Source organism: Chlorocebus sabaeus, chromosome 7 (genome assembly GCF_047675955.1).
Source record: "Chlorocebus sabaeus isolate Y175 chromosome 7, mChlSab1.0.hap1, whole genome shotgun sequence".
Taxonomy (NCBI): Eukaryota; Metazoa; Chordata; class Mammalia; order Primates; family Cercopithecidae; genus Chlorocebus; species Chlorocebus sabaeus.
The window spans coordinates 91,789,372-91,811,723 of NC_132910.1; the positions used below are offsets into that span (position 1 = coordinate 91,789,372).

Here is a 22,352-nt window from a genome sequence, read left to right on the forward strand (position 1 = left end):
AAAGAAACTGCCTACATTTGCTAAGCTTTTTGAAAATACTATCGCCAATTCTGTATAATCACTATGGACTCTCTAAGACAAAGATCTGGCTGGTGAATAAGAGTGAAAAAAAAGTATTTATCTAAGGACTTTATAAAATCCTGTGCTCATGTAAACTTTAATGAAATGGGTTATAGGCACATCGGAAATAAAAATCTGCAAGTGACTTTTAGAAGCATATATGTCAGCTGGGCATGGTAGCTCACGCCTGTAATTCCAATACTTTGGGACGTCGAGGCAGGAGGATCACTTGAGCCCAAGAGTTGGAGACAAGCCTGGGCAACATAGTGAGACCCATCTCTACTAAATATCACAAAAAATTAGCCGGGCATCATGTATGTGTCTGTAGTCCCAGCTACCTGGGGACTGAGGCAGGAGAATCACTTGAGCCCAGGAGTTCAAGGCTGCAGTGAGCTATAACTGCACTACTGCACTCCAGTCCAGATGACAGAGCGAGACCCTGTCTTAAAACAAATAAGTAAATAAAAATAAAAGTGCACATGTCAAAGTTTAGTACAGTTAACACAGGGTAAACAGCAAGACCTACAGTGGCGTACAATAACATCCAATTGTACACAGTCCCTGTAACAAACTGTAATGACCACAAAAACAAGAGATAAGAGTTGTCTTTTGCTAGAAACCAGAGTGTTCACTGGCACTAAGAAAGCGGGGATGGATCACAACTCATTATACATAGTTCTATCAAGGACACAACCTAAGCTACTTACGTTGTGAAAAAGTTACTGAGTGCTTTTCTGGGTAAACACACCCTGAAACTGGAATGATACTGACAAGATTAGCAGGCTTCTGAAAAATAATGGCCCACAAATTTACAAATCATTTACAAAAAGAAAGCTACCTGATACCTCCCTAGAATATGCCATGAAGCTGAGGTTGTCAGGAAGGAAAATTGGGTTTTATTAGGGAAAGAGTGAGGGGGAAGGAGACAGTGAGTTCAGAGGAACAGGTGAGAGCAGATAAACAGATTAAAATCAAAGGGCATCCGGCACAATGGCTCACACCTGTAATCCCAGTACTTTGGGAGGCCAAGGTGGGCGGATCACTTGAAGTCAGGAGTTTGAGACCAGCCTGGACAACATGGCAAAACCCCATCTCTACTAAAAATACAAAAATTAGCTGAGCATGTTGGTACATACCTGTAATCCCAGCTACTTGGGAGGTTGAGACAGGAGAATTGCTTGAACCTGGGAGGCAGAGGTGCAGTGAGCCAAGATCGTGCCACTGCAATCCACCCTGGGCGACAGAGTGAGACCATGTCTCAAAAAATAAATAAATAAATAAATAAAGTCAAAGGGCAAATGGCACCCTCTTCCTAAAGATCAGTGGTTACACTCAAGCAGAGCCATATTTGAGAAACTAGAGGTGAACCCACTGCAAAACAGAGAACAGGAAGAAAGAGGGGTTTGTAGTTCTTATGACCAAGATTAGCCTCCTGACAGTTAAGCAGAGCAGAGTATGATCTGTAGGGTTAGCCATGCTATTCAATCAGAACTGTACAATGATTAGGCTGAGAGCTGAATTGCAGAGTGCAGAAAGGAAATGCCAACACACTGTGCTGTATCTGGACCCCACTCTTTTCTCCATTCCCCTGTAGGGAAGCAGAATTAGCAAGAGGCAACCAGTGGAGTCACTTGTCAGAACTGCATGCTCCACATCAGCGGTCCCCAATCTTTTTGGCACCAGGGAGCAGTTTCGTGGAAGGCAATTTGTCCATGTCCGGGGGTGTTGGGGCAGCAGGGGTGGGGATGGTTTCGGGATGAAACTGTTCCACCTCTGATCACCAGGCATTAGATTCTCATAAGGAGTCCACAACCTAGATCCCTTGCATGCGCAGTGCACAGTAGGGCTGGAGCTATTAGAATCTAATGCTGCCACTGATCTGACAGGAGGCAGAGCTGAGGAAGTAATGCTCGCCTTTGTGGCTTAGGGTCTGGGGACCCCTGCTCTACATTACAGAGAATCCTAGTGAGGGGCCCCTGAGCGGAAAATCTGCAGGAAGAGGGACAGCCAGGGCAACATGAGTTCCTAGATTAAGGAAAGACCCTCCATTTTCTTATTCCATGCCCTGTTCCCTCTCTCCCTCTGTACTCTATCTCTCTGTCTATCTCTGCCTGAATCTCTCTCTCTCCCCGCACCCTCCCTTCTCTCCCCCACCCCCCCCCCCCCCCCCCCCGACACACACACACTCACACTCACATCCGTAGGGTCTTCCCCACAATAAGAAATTAAGTGCTGTGGTTGAAGGGCTCCACATCTGGGTACCAGGATAAGAGTAAGAGAGAAGCCCTAACATGTTTACCATTTTGTAGTTACAGACAGTGATACATTCCTATTGCTTAAACAATATATAGTGAACTGAACATTTTCAACTGATTGAAAGGCTAAAAGAATTTCCTGGAAATAATATAAGATGTCTTACAATTTATAGTAATCCTGCTGCAAGCACAATACTAAATCCCTGAAAATCACTTTGGTGGAAAATTTGGAGTTGAGGAATGTCAGACATTAGGATATCGGTTCTTAATTCTTTGATTCACAATCTAATTTAAGAAGCTGACAAAAAGTGGAGCCTCAGTTCCGGAAAAACACACCTTCACACTTAATTCCATCAATCTTGTATATAATTTCATGTTCTTCAAGGACCTCCTGAAATTGCTACCAGTTTCAAGTACTACTAAAAGGAAAGATAGATTCGGAAGCCAAGGTTGTAATGATCCTATGAAAACTTTAATAATAATTTTATATCCACAAGGAAAAACAAACATATTAAACAAAGAATATCTTTATGACATTTAACACAAATTACATTAATGAAAATCAATACAGTATGTCAAATGTGCAATTCTCCTCTCTTGTTCTCTAGAAACTATAAAAGGAAAATCTTGGGACCGCAAACTACGCTGAAAGGAAGAAGTTAGGCTTGGGAACTGAGTCATGCAAAAACTGCCTTCCTTTTGTTCTCAAACAGATAGCTGTAATTTCACATGCTTACTTTATCTTATGTAAAATGTAGACTTGCCGAGCATAAAATGAATGCATAATTGACTCCCCCCACTTTCTTTTCACATGTAAAATGTAGATTCACTAAGGACTAATCAGAGCCTCATAAGAATGTAACCACTGGCCTCATGGCCTTCCCCTCTCTCCCTTTTTACTCCTTTTTTTCCTCCCCTCCTTCTTGCTCTTTCCCCTTTAAATGTTGAAATTCCCAAAACCATCTTTGGAAAAAGCACAAGACACAGATCCTACTGTGACTTGTGTTTCTTTTTCCCTGGTACATCCTCAACCTTGGCAAAATAAACCTCTAAATTGAGACCTGCTTTAGACACTTTTTGGTTTACAAAACTTTTTGAGAGTGACCACCCTCACAATAAACATGAATATTTGTCTTTGTTGAACATTCATACAAACAAGTCTTTCCCTTGTCTAGTCTTCCAGTCAAATGCCCAATGCCCTCTTAATTTTGTATCTCGGAATGGCTCTATATTGTTGTCCCAAAGACAGCTGGACTTAGAAGCCTTGAAATGGGGAAAGATTGGAAAACTTTTTTGAGAAAATCCACATAGTTTTCACACTTCCCCCTGGCACATGTTATATAACTATAATCCATGACAACCAATAGCCAATGACATCAAAACACGGGAGAAGGTACAGCCTCACTCTACTAGCTTCCTCATTTCCACACTCAAGACTGAATTTTTTTTTGAGATGGAGTTTTGCTGTTGTTGCCCAGGCTGGAATGCAACAGCATGACTTCGGCTCACCGCAACCTCTGCCTTCTGAGTTCAAGCGAATCTCCTGCCTCAGCCTCCCAAGCTATTGGGATTACAGGCAGGTGCCACCATGCCCAGCTAATTTTGTATTATTAGTAGAGACAGGGTTTCTTCAGGTTGGTCAGGCTGGTCTCGAACTCCCGACCTCAGGTGATTTGCCCGCCTCCCAAAGTGCTGGGATTATAGGCTGAGCCACCGCACCCGACTCAAGACTGAATTTTTAAGACTGGAACTGACTTTGCCCCAGTTTCCTTTAGCTTTCTAGAGGATGCATTGTAAGATTATCTTCCTCCCTCCTTTTGTAAAAATAATCTCCCTTTTTAATCCTTTTCTCTTTCTAAACTCAGTCAAAAATGAGTACAAATCCAAGCTCTGCCTATGCTACCAGGGTTTCCTCAGGTAAATACTTCTATGAGAACTCAGCTTCCTCACATATAAAGGGGAATAATAGCTAACCCACAAGGTTGTTATGACAATCAAATTAGAGAATGAAAAAGTTCTCAGCAGGATGCCTGAATCACAGATTTTTGGCAAATTTTAGCTCCTCTGTCTATATATTGTCTATGCTAATTATAAAATGAATTTTTAAAAATTCATTTGTACATACTACTGAAATGTAGAATTGTCCTTATTTAGAGGCATTAAAGCTGAGCACAGCGGTACATGCTTATAGTCCCAGCTACTAGGGAAGCTGAGGTAGGAGGATCACTTGGGGCCAGGAGTTCAAGACCAGCCTAGGCAATAACAAGACCCTATCATATTAAAACAAATTTTTTTTAACAGAGGCATTAAAAGTAATCTAGAAGAAACAGAATTAGATAAATAAGAGTTCCCTTTTGTTTATTCAGTGTAAACAGAGATCAAATCCTTAATGTTCTGCTTGATCTTCACTCTAGCAAGTATCTGCCCAGCAAGCCTTAGAATAATGGAGCTGAAAAGGTAGGAGTGGAGGTGCAGTCATGGGTGTGCATTTCTGACACCATCTCATGGATCTTCATCTAGCTTTGTCCTCCTTGGACCCAGATATAAAGTAGAAGAGTTGATTTTAAGGCCTCTGAATAATAATCTTCCCTGATTAAACCTCTGGAAAACCTCTTTGGAAAAATAATCCCTGAACTTCAGTCTAGAGGCTGAGTCATACAACAGGCCTCTTCCAAATGAATAGTTGTTCCTAACACTATGTATCAGCCAGGTTCCCATGGAAAGGTAAGAGGCCTCAGGCATCTGCTGAAGGACTGTCCTAAAAGATCTTCAATAAGCAAATTCTTTTCTGGACTTCCATAAACAGGGACAGACAATTTTAACTTGAGGTCAACAGTCTGAGTCTAGCTCCTAAAACTAAAGTGTTTTCCACACCAGTAATATTCAATTACAATCTTATCTTCCTGGGTGCAGGAGAAAGACAAGGTTCATTTCCTCCACCTACCTAGAAAGGGTCTACATAATGAACTCCGCCTTTACTCGCTTTTTCTCTTCAAACATTCACCTTATCTTATGTAAAATGTAGGTTCACTGGGCACTAACCAAAGTGTCCCAGGAATGTAACCACTGCCTTACATCATACCTTCCCCTCTTCCTACATGCCTTCCCCTGCTTTAAGGAAATGTATAAATATTAACCATATTAATAATTAAATATTATATAAATATATAAATAAAATAATTAAATATTAAACATAAATATTAAATATATAAACCTCTGGAAAACCTCTTTGGAAAAACAGCCACAGATGTGTCTGTGCTAATGTTTTTCCCAGACATGCCCTAAAGCTGATTTAATAAATATAGAGGAGTGAGACTTATACCTCAATCACTCATTTTGGTTGTCAATTTCATCAAAATGAAAGTTCCTTAGATCTTCAGTGGAAAGTTAGAAGGAATATCTTAATGGATTTCCTGGATCTCACAGCTAGAAAACCTAGTAATCCAATGTTCCCTGAAAGAATATGTAAATAACCTATAAACCAAAAATGAAATTCTAAGCCCTGCAACCAACTTAATGGACCTCTCCTCTCAGTCAAGGGACTTCAAAAGTAAACTGAAAAACTAGTTCAGGTCATGGTGGGAAGAGTAGTGGGGGCGGGGTGGTGAGGGCTGTCAGTCATACCTCACTATAATCTCCTCCCTTTGGAATTCCAGAAAAACTGACCAGCATTAACATTAAAACAGAGATCTTAAGACTTACAAAACAGATTCTTGTAGCAAGAGATACCAAACTCCAATGTGACTCTAGCATAGCATCACATGACAAAATAGCAGGCCCTAAAGAAAGAAATTAAAGTGTTTTACCCCAAAACACATTTCTTTGACATACTTATAATGGCCCTGCAAAGCTATCTCTTTTGGGGAAAATCTACATTTTGTAGAGAATCCCTGTCCCTTTCCAAGTGTTCTCCGGATCCAGGAGAGGTTTAATTAAGAATCTAGCACCTTTTAAGGTCTGATCAGAGACATTTATCAGGCCAAGTGTGGTGCCTCACGCCTGTAATCCCAGCACTTTGATAGGCTGAGACAGGCGGATTTGAGCTCAGGAATCAGGAATTCAAGACCAGACTGGGCAACATGGTGAAACCCCATCTGTACACAAAAATACAAAAATTAGCTGGGTGTAGTGGCATGAGCCTGTAGCCCCAGCTACTTGAGAGGCTGAGGTGGGAGTATGGCTTGAGTCCAGGAGGCAGAGGTTGCAGTGAGCAGAGATCATGCCACTGCACTCTAGCCTACGCGACAGAGCCAGACCTTGTCCAGGAAAAAAAAAAAAAAGGAAAAAACAACCAGAGACATTTACCATCTTTCTCTCTAAAGCCTGCCATCTGGAGGTTTCATCTACATAATAAAAACCTTGATCTCTGTAACCCCTTATCTTAACCCAGAAACTCCTTTCTATTGATTTCAAGTCTTTAGACAATAACTTAACTCTTCCAATCAATTGCCAATCAGAAAATCTTTGAATCCACATATGACCTGGAAGCTCCCCCCCTTTTTAAGTTGTCCTACCTTTCCAGACCAAACCAATGCACACCTTACATGTATTGGTTCATGTCTGCCTATAACTTGCACCCCTAAAAGGTACAAAATCAAGCTATAACCCAATTACCCCGGGGAACATGTTCTCAGGACCTCCAGAGGCTGTGTCATGGGTCATGGTCCTCACATTTGGCTAAATAAATCTCCTTAAATATTTTACAGAGTTTGGATTTTTCATCAACAAAGCTAACAGCAAAACTGTGACATGCCATTTGAAACCAACTAGAAGCCAGTGGCAATTGCAGAACACCTTTAAAAAATGACTGACTTGCTGGGCACAGTGGCTCACACCTGTAATCCCAGCACTTTGGGAGGCCGAGGCAGGTGGATCTTGAGGTCAGGAGTTTGAGACCAGCCTGGCCAATAACAGTGAAACCCCATCTCTATTAAAAATACAAAAATTAGCCAAGCGTGGTGGTGGGCACCTGTAGTCCCAGCTACTCAGGAGGCTGAGGCAGGCTGACTGCTTGAACATGGGAGGCGGAGGTTGCAGTGAGCCGAGATTGCACCACTGCATTCCAGCCTGGGCAACAGAGGGAGACTCTGTCTCAAAAAAAAAAAGACTGACTCATCCACTGGGCTTTTTAGAATGCACATCTGACAAGAAAAGAAAAAGAAAAGCAGAAGGTGGGTTATTGACTTCTTCACAGTTCTCTAGTTTCACTAGTAGAGGATGTTTTCAAATTACAATTCATAATAACTATATATACACACACTCCCCACAAACCTGCAAAGAGAAAAGGTAACCCTTCCTCCTCTCTCTCCCACTCCAGTCCTCTCCCTGGTGATTCCAGCTCACCATTCTCAGAGAGGACCATTTGTGCAAAAGGAGACAGAAGAGAAAAGAGAGAAGAAAGAAGGTGCAGGGGCAGGGGAGAGAGGAGGGGGAGGAGAAAGAGAAAGAAAGAAACTACCTTTTACTGGTAGAGCTTTCAAAATGTACACACAGTATCAGGAAGGGAGGAAAAGGAAGGGAATGAAGGAGAGAGGAAGGATGGAAGGGATGGAGGGAGGGAGGAAGGAAGAAAGAAAGAAGGAAGGACAGATGGAAGGAAATGATGTAGAAACAATTTAAGGTTGCTGATCAAAAATTATCTTCTGCAAAAAGCCTGAGTATTTGACTCAACGTTGTCAAGCTGCCTAAATATCAGACAGATATCCATTTGCTTTAACAGCATCCTTCAGAAAATGTAATGTCTCTGTAAACTGCAGAACTCTTCCATTACTCACACATTGCTGTGAATTAGAGCCAGTTGCCTCCTAATACCTAAATGAGATCATCACCAAGGGAGGACAATCATGGGACAATCATCTATGAATGGTTCTTTATGTTTCCTGTATTTTACATAACTTATCTCAGATTCTTCATAACGGGTGCTAAAAGGTTATTAAGCCACATTTTAAATAAGGAAATTAAGCTCAGAAAGGAAGAGAAACTTTACAAATCACATGTCCAACAGGTGGAGCTGTGATTTGAATCCAGTTGCCAGCTTACTAAGTGAAGGACTAAAGAGTAGAAGTCAGTGAGAGAGGTAGAGAAAACAAAGATGCTGTGCAAAGAGCAACCCTCAGGGTTTTTGTCTGTGGCATTCCCTGCACGCTGCTGTGCCATGAAGCAGGCATGGGCTTCCACCTCCAAGACTCAGAACTCAAGGTGGTACCTACCACAGCTGTTGGCATTATAAGCTGCCTAGGTCCAAATAATTACAAATCCTGGTCTGTACATAACTACAAAACAGGCTTTTGTGGTCAGGCCTGGGAACCATACCACAATTCACAATCTGACCCCTTCATAAAGTGGGTCCTCTCTGTGCATGAGGATGGCAAAGCAGAAAGGATATGCAGTGTCCCTAGAGCAGCAAGTCTGACTCAACCTTTCAAATTCCTCAGATTTCTAGAGGGAGGCTTGGAGTAAATGTTTTCTTGCCTACTTTTTGTGGCCAGTTTATAAACACCCAGAAGTTGTCAAATGTCATGTCAAATCCCACACAAATTATATGCATTCATTCCCACGGTTTCTTTGTAGAATAAGGCAGTCTCAAGACAAATTGGTATGGATGATGGAATTCTGTGAACAAAATTATCTTAAAGTTGATAATAATAATGGGGTGGAGGGGGGTGATTCATGGAACAAGCAAGCAAAATCTGCTTTTGTCTAGTCACGCTTCCTGCCAGCAGCATTTTCCTATTAATAATATGTAAGTATTATGAGCCAGCTCCACACACAGCTATAGACTACTGCCCACCCCAACACATAGAAATCACCAATAGAAACCAACAATAAAATTCTAAACCCCCAACTGACTGAATGGACCTCCTCCTCTCAGCCAAGGGAACTTCAAAGAAACCAAAAAACTAGTTCAGGCCATGATGGGAAGGGGGGTTTTCAGACATGCTTCATTATACCCTTCCCCCTTTCGAATTCAGGCACAACTGACCAGCGTTAACATTAAAACAGAGATCAGGTCTTTTTTCTGATCCTAAAGAGATTAGCTAGGTGTCTAGCACCTTTTAAAGGTTTGAGTAGGAAACATCTGCCATGGCATCCACCTGTGCAACCTCACTACATAAGAACCTTGGGGCCCTGGAGCTATGGTTCAGGCCTGTAATCCCAGCACTTTAGGAGACCAAGGCGGGTGGATCACCTGAGGTCAGGAGACCAGCCTGACCAACATGGTGAAACCCCATCTCTACTAAAAATACAAAATTAGCTGGGTGTGGTGGCACACGCCTGTAGTCCCAGGTACTTGGGAGGCTGAGACAGGAGAATCGCTTGAACCTGGGAGGTGGAGATTGCAGTAGGCCGAAATCTCGCCACTGCACTCCAGCCTGCCTGGGCAACAGAGCAAGACTGTTTTGTTTGTTTGTTTGTTTGTTTGTTTAAAAAAAAAAAAAGAATCTCAGTCTTCACAACACCTTATCTTAACCCAGTCACTCCTTTCTATTCACAACTCCTATCTTAACCCAGTCACTCTTCTATTGATTCCAGGTCTATAGATAATAATTCTTTAATAAAACCAATTGCCCATCAGAAAATCTTTGAATCCACCTGTTACCTGGAAGCCCCCACCTCTTCGAATAGTCCTGCCTGCCCAGACCAAACCAATGTATACCTTACATATACTGTTGTCTTATATCCATCCCCCTAAAAAGTATAAACCCAAGCTATAACCCAGCCACCTTGGATACATGTTCTCAGGACCTCTTGAGAATGTGCCTTGGACCATAGTCACTCATATTTGGTTCAGAATAAGCTTCTTTAAATATTTTACAGAGTTTGATTCTTTTCATTGACACGAATTACAACATTAAGTTCCACTAGGAGCTAACATAAATTTTAACTGCTTTTATATTACAGTTGACCTTTAAACAACATGGGTTTGAACTGCCTAGATCTACTGCCTGGATCTATTCAGCCTCTGCCACCTGAGACAGCAATACCAACCCCTCCACCTCCTCTTCCTCAGCCTATTCAACCTTGTGAAGACGATGAGGACAAAAACCTTTATGACGAACCACTTCCATTTAATGAACAGTAAATATACTTTCTTTTCCTTAGGATTTTCTTAATAACACTTGCTTTTCTAGCTTACTTTATAAAAAGAATGCAGTATATAATACACATAACAAAAAATATGTGTAATCTACTGTTAATGTTATCGGTAAGACTTCCAGTCAACAGTAGTTAAGTTTTGGGGGAGTCAACAATTATACACAGATTTTTGACTGCATGGGGGATTGGCATCCCTAACCCTTGAGTTGTTCAAGGGTCAACTGTATAAATAAATACACAAGCACTACTAGTTGCAACTTTACTAATACAGTACTTACAAGCTGGCAAGATGAAAGCATTTATCCTAAAAACAAACAAACACCTCCTAACCAGTCAGAGCTTCATGAATATCACTTTGTTATTTCTCCTACATTTCTGGGAGTTATCTGGTTGTTTGATTACGAAATGGAAAGTCTCCCTAGTTGTGGAGGTCTCCCCTGAATGCAGTATGCCGAATTCCTGGACAGTCCAATGCTCCAGCTCAGATGGAACAATTTGATATGGACTTAATTCGTCTGCACTCTTATCATCTCCATGCCTATCTTCTTAAATCTCCCAAATTTGTTCACCCATGTTTCATCTCAAGGTTAATAATGTGACCCAGCAAAAACTGGCTTTTTCTTTCTTTTACATCTTTGTAAAGTTCAGCACCCTAAACATAGTTGATACACAAACACATTTCTGAGACAACAGTTTATTGAGCAAATCACACATTTGATTTTGTGTAACGAGAAACAATCTCAATCTCTTGAGATCTTTTAACTTGAAGCCCTTATGTTCTAATTCACCTGGGATCCATTAAGCTCCTAAAATTGCAGGCAAATTTTTGGAGTGCTTTCATTTTTCTCAAGGTAGAGTCCATAGCTTTTATTAGATTTTCAAATGGGGGGCGGTTATAAGAGGAAAATAAGATTAACATACACCATTATAATTAATCTATTAGTTCATTTTCACGCTACTGATAAAGACATATCTGAGAGGGGACAATTTACAAAAGACTGAGGTTTAATTGACTCACAGTTCCACATGGCTGGGGAGGCCTCACAATCATGGTGGAAGATGAAGGAAGAGCAAAGGGACATCTCACATGGCATCCAGCAAAGAGAGAAATAAGAGTCAAGGGAAAGGGGTTTCCCCCTATAAAGCCATCAGATCTCGTGAGACTTATTCACTACCATGAGAACAGTATGGGGGAAATTGCCCCCATGATTCAATTATTTCCACTGGGTCCCTCCCACAACATGTGGGAACCATGGGAGCTACAACTCAAGATGAGATTTGAGTGGGGACACAGCCAAACTATATCAGTCTTGTAAAGAATACTAAATAGGCCGGGTGCAGTGGCTCATGCCTATAATTCTAGCACTTTGGGAGGCCGAGGCAGGAGGACTACCTAAGCTCAGGATTTTGAGACCAGCCTGGGCAATACAGTGAAACCTCATCTCTATTAAATAAAAATAAATAAATAAATAAATAAATAAATAAATAAATAAATGCATATAATGAAGAATACTAAATAGGCTGGATGTGGTGGCTCACGCCTGTAATCCCAGCACTTTGTGAGGCCTAAGCAGATCATCTGAGGTCAGAAGTTTGAGACCAGCCTGGCCATCGTGGTGAAACCCCTCCTTTACTAAAAAAATACAAAAAAATTAGCTGGGCGTGGTGGCATGCACCTGTAGTCCTAGCTACTTGGGAGGCTGAGGTAGGAGAATTGCTTGAACTCAGGAGGTGAAGGTTGCAGTGAGCCAAGATTGTGCCACTGCACTCCAGCCTGGATGACAGAGAGAGACTCTGTGTCAAAAAAAAAAAAAAAAAAAAAGAATAAATACATACAAAATCAAATAGGCTCGCACTTATTAGGTGTGGGACCTAGGGTAAATCACTCAATCTCTTTAAAGCCTTAGTTTTCTTTTCTACATACTGAGGATAATAATAGCATCTACCTTATAATGTCAGAGAAGATAATCTATACCAACATCAACTAATCAGGACAACTATACAAATTGGACAAAATATATTTTAAAATATCAAAAAATTAAAAAGCAACAAATTACCATACCCGAAGAAAAGACAGGCTCAAGGGGGAGAGCTCTGTATTTTAGAGTGACAGTTATTTTGGGAGGCATGTGCCTCTTCCATAAGGGGCTGCTGAGCAGCTGAGAGTCTGGATGTGCTTTTAACAGAATCCTGGACTAGGGGGACCAGGATAGGAGTTAGTACCATCAAAGAAGTAGGGCAGCTAATGATGCCACCTTTTCCTCTTTGGGTTGGGACGATGGAGGGCTATGACCTAATCATAACTGTAAATTCTAAGTAGGCAAATCCACTCAAGTGAGAGCTCAGCTTGAAAATATATCAGTACCACTGGGCACGGTGGCTCACGCCTGTAATCCCAGCACTTTGGGAGGCCGAGAAGGGTGGATCACGAGGTCAGGAGATTAAGACCATCCTGGCTAACACGGTGAAACCCCGTCTCTATAAAATACAAAAAAATTAGCTGGGCGTGGTGGCGGGCGCCTGTAGTCCCAGCTACTCGGGAGGCTGAGGCAGGAGAATGGCGTGAACCTGGGAGGCGGAGCTTGCAGTGAGCGGAGATCGTGCCACTGCACTCCAGCCTGGGCGACAGAGAGAGACTCCGTCTCAAAATAAAAAAAAAAAAAGAAAGAAAAGAAAATATATCAGTACCAAAATTTAGTGATTTTAGTTTGCAACTGGCAAAAAAAAAATTTCTCATAGAAAATAATATTATCTTCTCCTTCAGATTCGTTTCACAAAGTAGAAGTACAATGTCCAGTTCATAATCAAAAGTAGCCAGACATAAAAAATGACATCAGAGCATGAATGAAAACTAGGAGAGAAAAACAGACAATAGAACAGGCTTATAAGAGCTCGAGATACTTAAGTTAATTGAAGTCTTACAAGAACCATACTTGCTCAAAAAAGCCAAAAAAATAAGATTGAGAATTGTAAGAACTGAAAATTAGACAATCAAATAGAAATAGAATCAAATAGAAATTTTTGATTTAAAAAATAATTAAAAGCGGTTGGGCTGAACAGATTAAATGTAGTTAAGGAGATAGTTATTAACTTGGAACAGAGATCAGAAAAAAGTAGCCAAAATGAAGTAAAACTTAAAAGGTAACAGACATAGAAGATACGATGAGAATGTCTAACATATATGTAATTGGAGTGCCAGAAAGAGAGATGAGGGAATGAAAGAAAGGCAATATTTGAAGAGACAGTGGATGAGAAGTCTACTAACTCACGGAAAGACATATTAAAGAACACCTACTACCCCTAAGCAGGATTTTTAAACATCCACAAATTATCTAGATCATACTAAAACTGCAGAAGACCAAAGTCAAACAGAAAACCCTAAAAAGAGTTAGAGAAAAAAGACATATTTCTCACAAAAGAACAACAATTCAGAGTGACAGTTTAACTCAAAAGAAATAATGTCTCAACCACGCTTTTTAAAAACATATTAAGTGCCAACCTTTCAAAATAAAAATATCCTTCAAGAAAGAAAGTATAATGAAGACATTTGGAGACATACAAAAACTGAGAAAAGCGGTGACAAGCAGGTCCTGACTAATGGAAAGAGTAAAGGATGTTTTTCCTGGCAGTGGAAAACGGATTCCAGAAAAACCATCAGAGAGGGAAGAAGAAAGTAAAACAAAAACGGTAAACATGTAGAGATCCAACTGAATATAAGCTTTAAAATTAGTAATAACTGCATATCCTTGGGTTGAAAATATGTTAAGAATTAAAATACACTATTACAACAAAAATGGTATGTAAATTGGGGGTGGGGAGTTAAAGTATTCCATGGTCTTTGCATTACATGAGAAAAGATTTAACATGTCAATTTAAAAAATAAAAAATAATGGCCAGGTGCAGTGACTGACACCTCTAATCCCAGCAATTGGGGAAGCTGAGGTGCGAGAATCACTTGAAGCCAGGAGTTTGAGACCAGCCTGGGCAACATAGTGAGACCCTGGCTTTCCTTTAAAAAAAAAAAGGTTAAAAAAAAAAGGACTGGTTAACAATATAATTTGATGAGTCAAAACTGCATATGTAATATCCAGAATAACCACTAAAGAATAATAAAATGAATATAGAACTTCTAGCTAATAGAGTCTCAAAAATTGTAACTTAAAAAAAATTATTCCCATATCCCACCAAAAGGCAAGTCACATGGACATTAACTAAATAATACAATTAAGAGTGAAAAAATTTCAAAATTGAATAAGAAAAAGTCAACTGCCCGGGTATGGGGGCTCACACCTGTAATTCCAGCACTTTGAGATGTCAAGGTAGGAGAATTGGTTTAGGCCAGGAGTTTGAGACCAGCCTGGCCAATATAGTAAGACCCCATCTCTATTTATAAAAAAATAATTAAATTATTAAACATTATAAAAAGGAAATAAATCAACTATCTGCTATTTATAAAAGACATATCTAAAACATAAGGATAGAGAAGAGTTGAAAGTAAAAGTATGAAAAAGAGATACTATAAAAATACTAACCAAATAAATCTATTCCAACCATAAGAATGAGACAAAAGCAATTCTGGAAATATATGTGAATATTTCATAATGATAAAATGCTCAATTCACCAGGAATATATTACAATTATAATGCAATAATGCTATATTATTAGGATTGCTTTATAAATGCAAGTTCAGGTAAACACTTGAAAATCAGTTGCTATAAGTTACCACACTAACAGGATAAAGGAAAAATCATGATTACATTGATAAAAATGGAAAAGCATTTCTTAAAACTTCAGCATCCAAATATAATCAAAAACTCTTGGCAAACTAGGAATAAGAACCCCTCAAAATAAAATAAAATGAAAACAGGCAAGGAGCACAAAAAAAAAAAAAGAAACAAAAAGTTTTACAAAAATTACCATACTTAACAATGAACAAATGTTGAAAGTCTTTCTTTTAAGACCTGGGAAGGGATAAGAGTACGTACAATTGCCACATCAATTCATAATTGTATATGAGATCCTAGCCTGTCAAGAAAGGCAAAGACAATTTTTAAAAGCATAGGAATTAAAAAAGAAATAAACTGTCAATATTAGCAGGTGATATGGTTGTCTATGTAGGAAATAAAAAAAAAGAATTTACAGATAAATTACTAGAATTCATTTCTTAAGTTAGCTACATTCTGGATATAGGTGAATATATAAAACAACTCTATTTCTACATCCCAGCAAAAAAGAAGCAGAAAATAAAATTTTAAAAAGACAGAATATACAACAGAGTGAAAAAAATATGAAATACCTAGGAATAAATATAATAAATGAAGCTTAAAACCTCTACAAAGAACACTATAACACTGAGAAAAAATTTTAAAGATCTAAATAAATAAAGGAATATACCATGTTCATGGACCAGAAGACTTGATACTAGAAAAGTAAAAATTTTGCCCAAATTTATTTATAGACTCAATGTAATGTCAATCAAAATCTCAATAGTTTTAACATCTTTGTTGCTGCTGTTGTTTTGTTTTGGTGAGACTTTGCAAGCTGATTCTAAAATACAGATGGGTCCCAACTTACAATGGTTCGACTTACAAATTTTTTTTTAGTTTATAATGATGCAGAAACTATACAAATTCGGTTTGCTCCTTGACTTACAATAAGGTCACATCTGGATAAACTCACTGTAAATTGAGGATATTTTAAGTTAAAAAAATGCATCAATATTTTCAACTTACTGAAACATAACTCCACTGTAAGTAGAGGAGCATCTGTATTGTACTCAAAGAATAGTCAAGAAACCTGTAGAGAATAAAGAACAAGATAATACAACTTTATCTACTGCATATAAACTCTTACTATAAAAGTACAGTACACAATTACCCATGTAACTGTGCATGTAATCCCTGAATTTAAAAGAAAATTAAAACTACAGTGTGGTGTTGGTGCAAGAATATACTAATAAACAAAAGAAATAGACTAGAAAACCCAAAACAGACCCACACATATGGGTACTTGATTTATGACAAACATAGCTCTACAGAACAGTGAAGACAGAATAGCCTTCCCAACAAATCACGCTGGGGCAAATGAATGTCCACAAAAAATTTAAAATACAATACTTAACCCCTACTTCACACAATATGCAAAAATTAATTCCCAGTGATCTATACATGTTAAGGTGGGGGTTAAAACTGTTACATTTCTAGAATATAGAAGAATGTCTTTATAACCACAGAGCAGGAAAAGACTTATTGAACAGAACACAATAAAATATTAACCATAAAGGAAATGGTATCTAAAAGGAAATAGTATCTAAAAAGGACTTAAGGAATTTTAAAAATTAAGAATCTCTGTTCATCCTTTACAGAGTAAATAGGTAAGGAACAAATGAAGATTTTGCCACACATGTAACAGTGGGCTCATACCCAGAATATATTTTTTAAATTTCTACAAGTTAGTAAGAAAAAAGACAATCCAGTTGAAAAATGGACAAGAGACTTGAACAATCATATCTCAAAATATTCCAAATGGCGAATAAACATATGGAAAAATGCTCAACTTCATCAGTCAGGAAAAAGCAAATTAACCCTGCGATGTGACATTACTCCAAAACCACAACAATGGCTAAAATTACAAAGACTGACAGTGTTGACAAGGATATGTGATGGAACAAGGGAAACTTCCATATGCTGCTGGTGGGATTATATTGGTACAACTACTCTGGAAAACTGTTTGGTATCATCTACTGAAGTTGATAATACATTATAAGCTAGCAATTCCTCTCCTGTTTATAGAGCAAATAGTAATGTATGCCCACAGGCACCAAGAAACATGTCCCAAAATGGCCACAGCCACATGATCTATAATGCCCCCAAATGGACCATCCAATGGTCCACCAACAATACAGTTGATAAACACATAAATAAATTGTGGTATACTCATATCATAGTTTTCTACACAGAACAGAAAAATGAATGAATTACAACCACCAGCAACAAAATGAATATCACATGCACAAGGCTGAGCAAAAGAATCCAGACACAAACAAATACATACTCTATAATTCCATTTCATTTCTTGCCAAAAAAAAAAAAAAAGGCGAAACCAAAATATAGAGTTTAGGGATATGTTCTTTGGAAAAACTATAAAGAAAATCAAGGAAGTATTTACAAAAAAAACATGAGGACAGTTTTTATCTTTGGGGGAGGTGACAATGATTGGCTGAGAATCACAAGGGGGCTTTTGGCACAATAGCAGTGTTCTATTTTTTTAATCCTGGTGTTGGTTGCCAAGTGTTCACTTTGTACTAGATCACTGCACTTTGCATCTGATGTCTGTAATTTTATGTATATGTATGAAATCTGTCAAAGGGACTTAAATAAATCAATCAAATGCATCCACAATAGAAGAAGGACTTCATTGCATCAATGCCTATACATATTGCTTGGAATCAGGAACCCAGAATATCTTAATTTTTAAAAAATGTTAAGTGTCCTCAACTTTGACCCATTGTTTTTTACAGCTTTCTGTGCTAATCTTTCCATGACAATGATTTCAATGATTCCATTAGTAAGTGTAATTGCTGTGATTTCTCAATTTACAAGATGTAATTTTACCTATGTGAAATAAGTCATTGATGACAAGATGAGATTTCAAGTGGACTGTAGTCAGTTATAGCTCTAAAAACCGGTAAGAACACAATACAAATGTTAAGCAGAAAAAGAAGGCTCTGAATCCCTGAATTTTTCACATCCTATTGCAAACGATACAGGTAAATGAATGCTTAATGTTTACAGGGTGTAGGAGGGTTAACTGCAGAAGGAAATGATCTTTTTTACTACAGTAAATTATCTACTCTATGTTGTTGTCCTAGGCTTAAAGGACTACGTGGGCCTGTCGAGGTGGCTCACGCCTGTAATCCCAGCACTTCAGGAGGCCAAGGTGGGCAAATTAATTTGAGATCACGAGTTCAAGACCAGCCTGGTCAACATGGTGAAACCTCGTCTCTATTAAAAACACAAAAAAATTAGCTGGGCATGGTGGTTCATGCCTGTAGTCCCAGCTACTCAGGAGGCTGAGGCAGGAGAATCGCTTGAACCCGGGAGGAGGAGGTTGCAGTGAGCCAAGATCGTACCACTGCACTCCAGCCTGGGCAACAGAGCAAGACTCTGTTTCAAAAAAAAAAAAAAGGACAATGTAGGCTGACTCCAATATTAGACATGTAAATTACACATTAACATTTAGAGTTAGATAAATTCTACAAAGTGAACTGGAAAATCCTGGTATCAGATCACTAGTCAGTATTTCCAGAATGGGGCCTGGAGCTCTGCACATTTATCTTTTCCGGTAGAAGCAAGATCCTTCAAACATACCAGTATATATTGTACCACATGACACTTGAATTTTAATCTTGAGAAAATTAGTTTATAAATATAATTATAAGTAAATACATATATCAAGAATCTTCATTTCATAGCACAGCATTTGAAAGCAACAATTTACCTAGTGTGCAAACCCCAGGTGATATATGAGGTTGATAAATGCTCAACTCTGAGGAGGTCAAAGTTCATCTCTTTTTTGCAGTCTCCTTCCTAGTGAAACTTCTACTATTTCTTCTACTAACTTTTTCACTGTACAAAGTATTCCAGTTCTGTTCGTTCTAAATAACGCAAAGAGGGAGAAGGTCCAATTTCTCTAGTATGGTATGAGTTCAAGATTATTTCGAATATGGCACTACTTTGGATATGGGTCTAACTGATCTTATTATCCTGAATGATATGATATGGCTTCAGCAACAATTACAATAATACCTTGAAGGAAGGGGGTTTAGGGAAGATGTGATTGAGCCAAAATAGTTAAAACGCAGTTATACAGCCAATTATTTTTACTACTAGAACCAGACAGCTTGCTTTGCTTTATTTTTAATCAGGTGAAACAAAAGAATTCCTGTTTCCTTATCAATTCTCTTTGGTCATAACTCATCTAGGAAACGACCACATCAGTTCCTTACTGATCGCTTCCCTGGAAACAAAAGAGCATTTTACACCTGATCCTGCTGTTGCCAGTAAAGAAAGTGGAGTAAAAATTAACCTTCTTCCTTCCGTCTTCTCCATTTGGAAAACAGTATTTTTAAGGGGGGGAGGGGAAGGGAATGCTGCATTCAATTTATAGAGGATAATACATTCCCTCCGCCCCAGACTCACTCTTTTCCATTCTCCTCAACATCATCCACTTAAAGATCGCTCAGTACCCTAAGGGCCCCAAAGCCTGACAGAGTCAAAAAAGAAGCATCTCTGCCCAACCTGAACAGCACGACTTTCGAAGCCTCGCACACAACGAGGCAGGGCGAGTCGCCCAGCCCCAGGGGACCGGGCGGCGTCTCCGGAGCCTGCAGCCCAGGGCCGCGGGCGGCGCCGCAGCGCTCCCGGCTCCCCTCCTGCAGGGATCGGCCAGGGTCCTTACCCGCCAGTCCGCCGCCGCCGCCTCCATCGCCGGCGTGGCCCTTCCTCCGCTGTAGGATGAAGTATGGGTTGGCCCTCTCGGTGATCCACAGCGCGTTGGCCAGCAACACCTCCTCGGGGTTCACCCACATGGTCCGGGACGCCGCGGGCGGGCGCACAATGGGCCCGTGGGTCGGGTCCTGCACCCACCACCGCGACAGGCGCGCACTCCTGGGCACACGCGCGCCCGACCGCCCGCCCGACCGCTAGGTGCGGCGGCAGCGGCAGGCGACTTCAGGGGGCGGCCTGCGGCGACCGGGCCACAACAAAGCCCCAGGAGGAGGCCGGGGAGGACGGCGAGGACGCGGGCGCGGCGAGCAGCATCCTCCCCGCAGCGCCGCCGCCCCGCGAGAGCCCGCGGCCGCAGACGCCCGGGCCTGGCGCTCTGCAGCCCGGCTCCGGCCCACGGCGGCGGGAGGAGCTGGAGGAGGAGGAAGAGGAGGAGGAAGGGAGCGGGAGGAGGAGGAAGTGGTATAGCTCAGTCCCGGGATGCGGCTCGGCGGCGGGCAGGGCTGCGGGCCACCCGAGTGGATTCGGCCCCGCGGTCAGGGCCAAGCTGGGCTGGGGCGCTGCTGCTCCCGCGGCGCAGACCGGAGCTCCAGGGCCCCTGCCGTCTCTACCTGCTGGAGCTAGCGAAGTGGCCGCGCCTTAACGCGCCGTGTCGGGACCAGTGGCGCCACTAGCGAAGCCCAGCTCCCAGCTGGAAGGACGCTCCGGACACTGCGAATGAATGACGACAACGCGGCTCACTTGGAGCGGGTCCGGTTTTCCGCGGACTCGGTACCTCCGCGGGCTCTGTGCGCCGAGCTGGGCAGCTGTGGCTGGCTTCGGGGGAACCTTCGGGGGAAGCTCCTGGGGACCGTGTGCCAAGCACTGGGCCCGACGCCCATCCCAGCAGGGAGGACGCCGCCAGCCTGCGTGGGTGTGTGTGTGCTGTTTGTGTTTAAGGTTGACGCTCTGTGTGATAGCGCCACCCCTTTTCCCAGGAAACGTGTTTCAAGGTTCCAGACCTGGAGCTCGGTTAGAGACCCGGGTCGGAAGCCAACGCAGCCAATGGTCGTCGATGTTTTTGTTTCCTGCATCCCCAGGGCAAGTCATGCGCTAAACTTGTCGCCGCTTGTGACCCCTCCCCCTCTCCATTCCATTGTAATTAAAGTGGCCTAGCTAAGTGCATTACATCACTTCTTTCCTTGACCTGTAGGGCATGAGCAATAGCGAAGTTGGAAGCGGCCCAAAAGCTTAGACCAACTAATTCACACCACAGCTGTTCCTATATCGCATTTGGGGCTTCGAAAACTGGGCATGGCAGAATTTTAAAATTTATCCACGCTTGGTAGATGGATTTTTTTTTTTTAATCAGTGAAACCCGAAACACACAAAGCAGGCCAGCTTTATCCCTAGACAGTTTCAGTTTCCCCAAATACTTCGAGCTTCCTGTGGTGATCACAGCCCATCTGCCTGCATATCTGATGACTTTTTTTTTTTTTTTTTTTTTTTTTTTTTTTGCCATCCCGTCCAGGAGATCTGGAAGATAGTTTAGGCAAAAAAAAAAAAAAAAAAAAAAAAAAAAAAAAGGCTCCTCTTCTCAAATGATGGGAATTTAGCAGACCCTGCTTTGTTGTGGATGCTGGGCGATCCTAGGGACTTTTCCCTTTCCAAATGAGTAAAGATTCAAATGAGACTTTCTTGTGTGGGCTTCAAAATTGTGACTTTTGTAGCTCCGACTTGAATTGTTGAATTCCTTCAAATAGTAGACTGAGCAAATCACCAGCCATTCTAATGAGACTGCCATTGCATCTGTTCGCTTCCTACCCCTTGGGCTCTCAAGGAATGGAAGTTTCCCTTGATGTTACCACACAGACTGATCTACCTCTTCCAGGCATCAGTGGAAACCTGATATATTTAACACAGACTCAAAAAAGTCATTTGGCACTTTTGGTCACAGTGCAGTGCCTTCAGTCACAAAATCTGCAAATGAAAAGCAAACAATAAGATTACAAGTCATACATATGTAAAAATTAATATATCATGTAACTTTTATATTTTTGAAGTGTTTCCATAGGTATTCTTTTACTTGATATAATTGGTATTTTAAAAAACTAAGTGCCTTTATACTATGTCAGGGTTTGGAAAATGATACCACAAAGCATGGTGCTTTGGCATGCTGAGTACTTTGAACTGAAGGAGATTGAAAGGCCTCAGAAGCAGTTTCTCTCTGACCTTCTCCTGCCCTCCTGTCTCCCACCTCTCTCCCCCAAAGTGAGTCATGGAAACTGAAGGTCAGTCATAGAAACTAAAATCCCTCTCCCCAAAGCAAGCTACAAAACCTAGAAATATTACCATTCCTCACTTTTCTGTGTAAGAACAGGCATAAAGAATAGAGAAATAAAGAAATTATCTACCCTACCTTGTCTGATAGTAGGTCTCCTTTCCAAAGGAGTC

The 22,352-nt window shown here is 40.8% G+C and overlaps 1 protein-coding gene across 1 annotated transcript in view; it reads right to left on the reverse strand.

Moving 5' to 3' along the window:
* The window catches only part of TBC1D9 (TBC1 domain family member 9), a 139,054-nt gene extending 118,198 nt beyond the window's left edge, over positions 1 to 20,856 (reverse strand). The window contains exon 1 of the mRNA XM_007999858.3: positions 19,873 to 20,856. Coding sequence (XP_007998049.1) covers positions 19,873 to 20,002 — 130 coding nt within the window. The 5' untranslated portion in view covers positions 20,003 to 20,856. The remainder of the gene's footprint in view (positions 1 to 19,872) is intronic.
* Between the last annotated feature and the right edge of the window lie 1,496 nt (positions 20,857 to 22,352).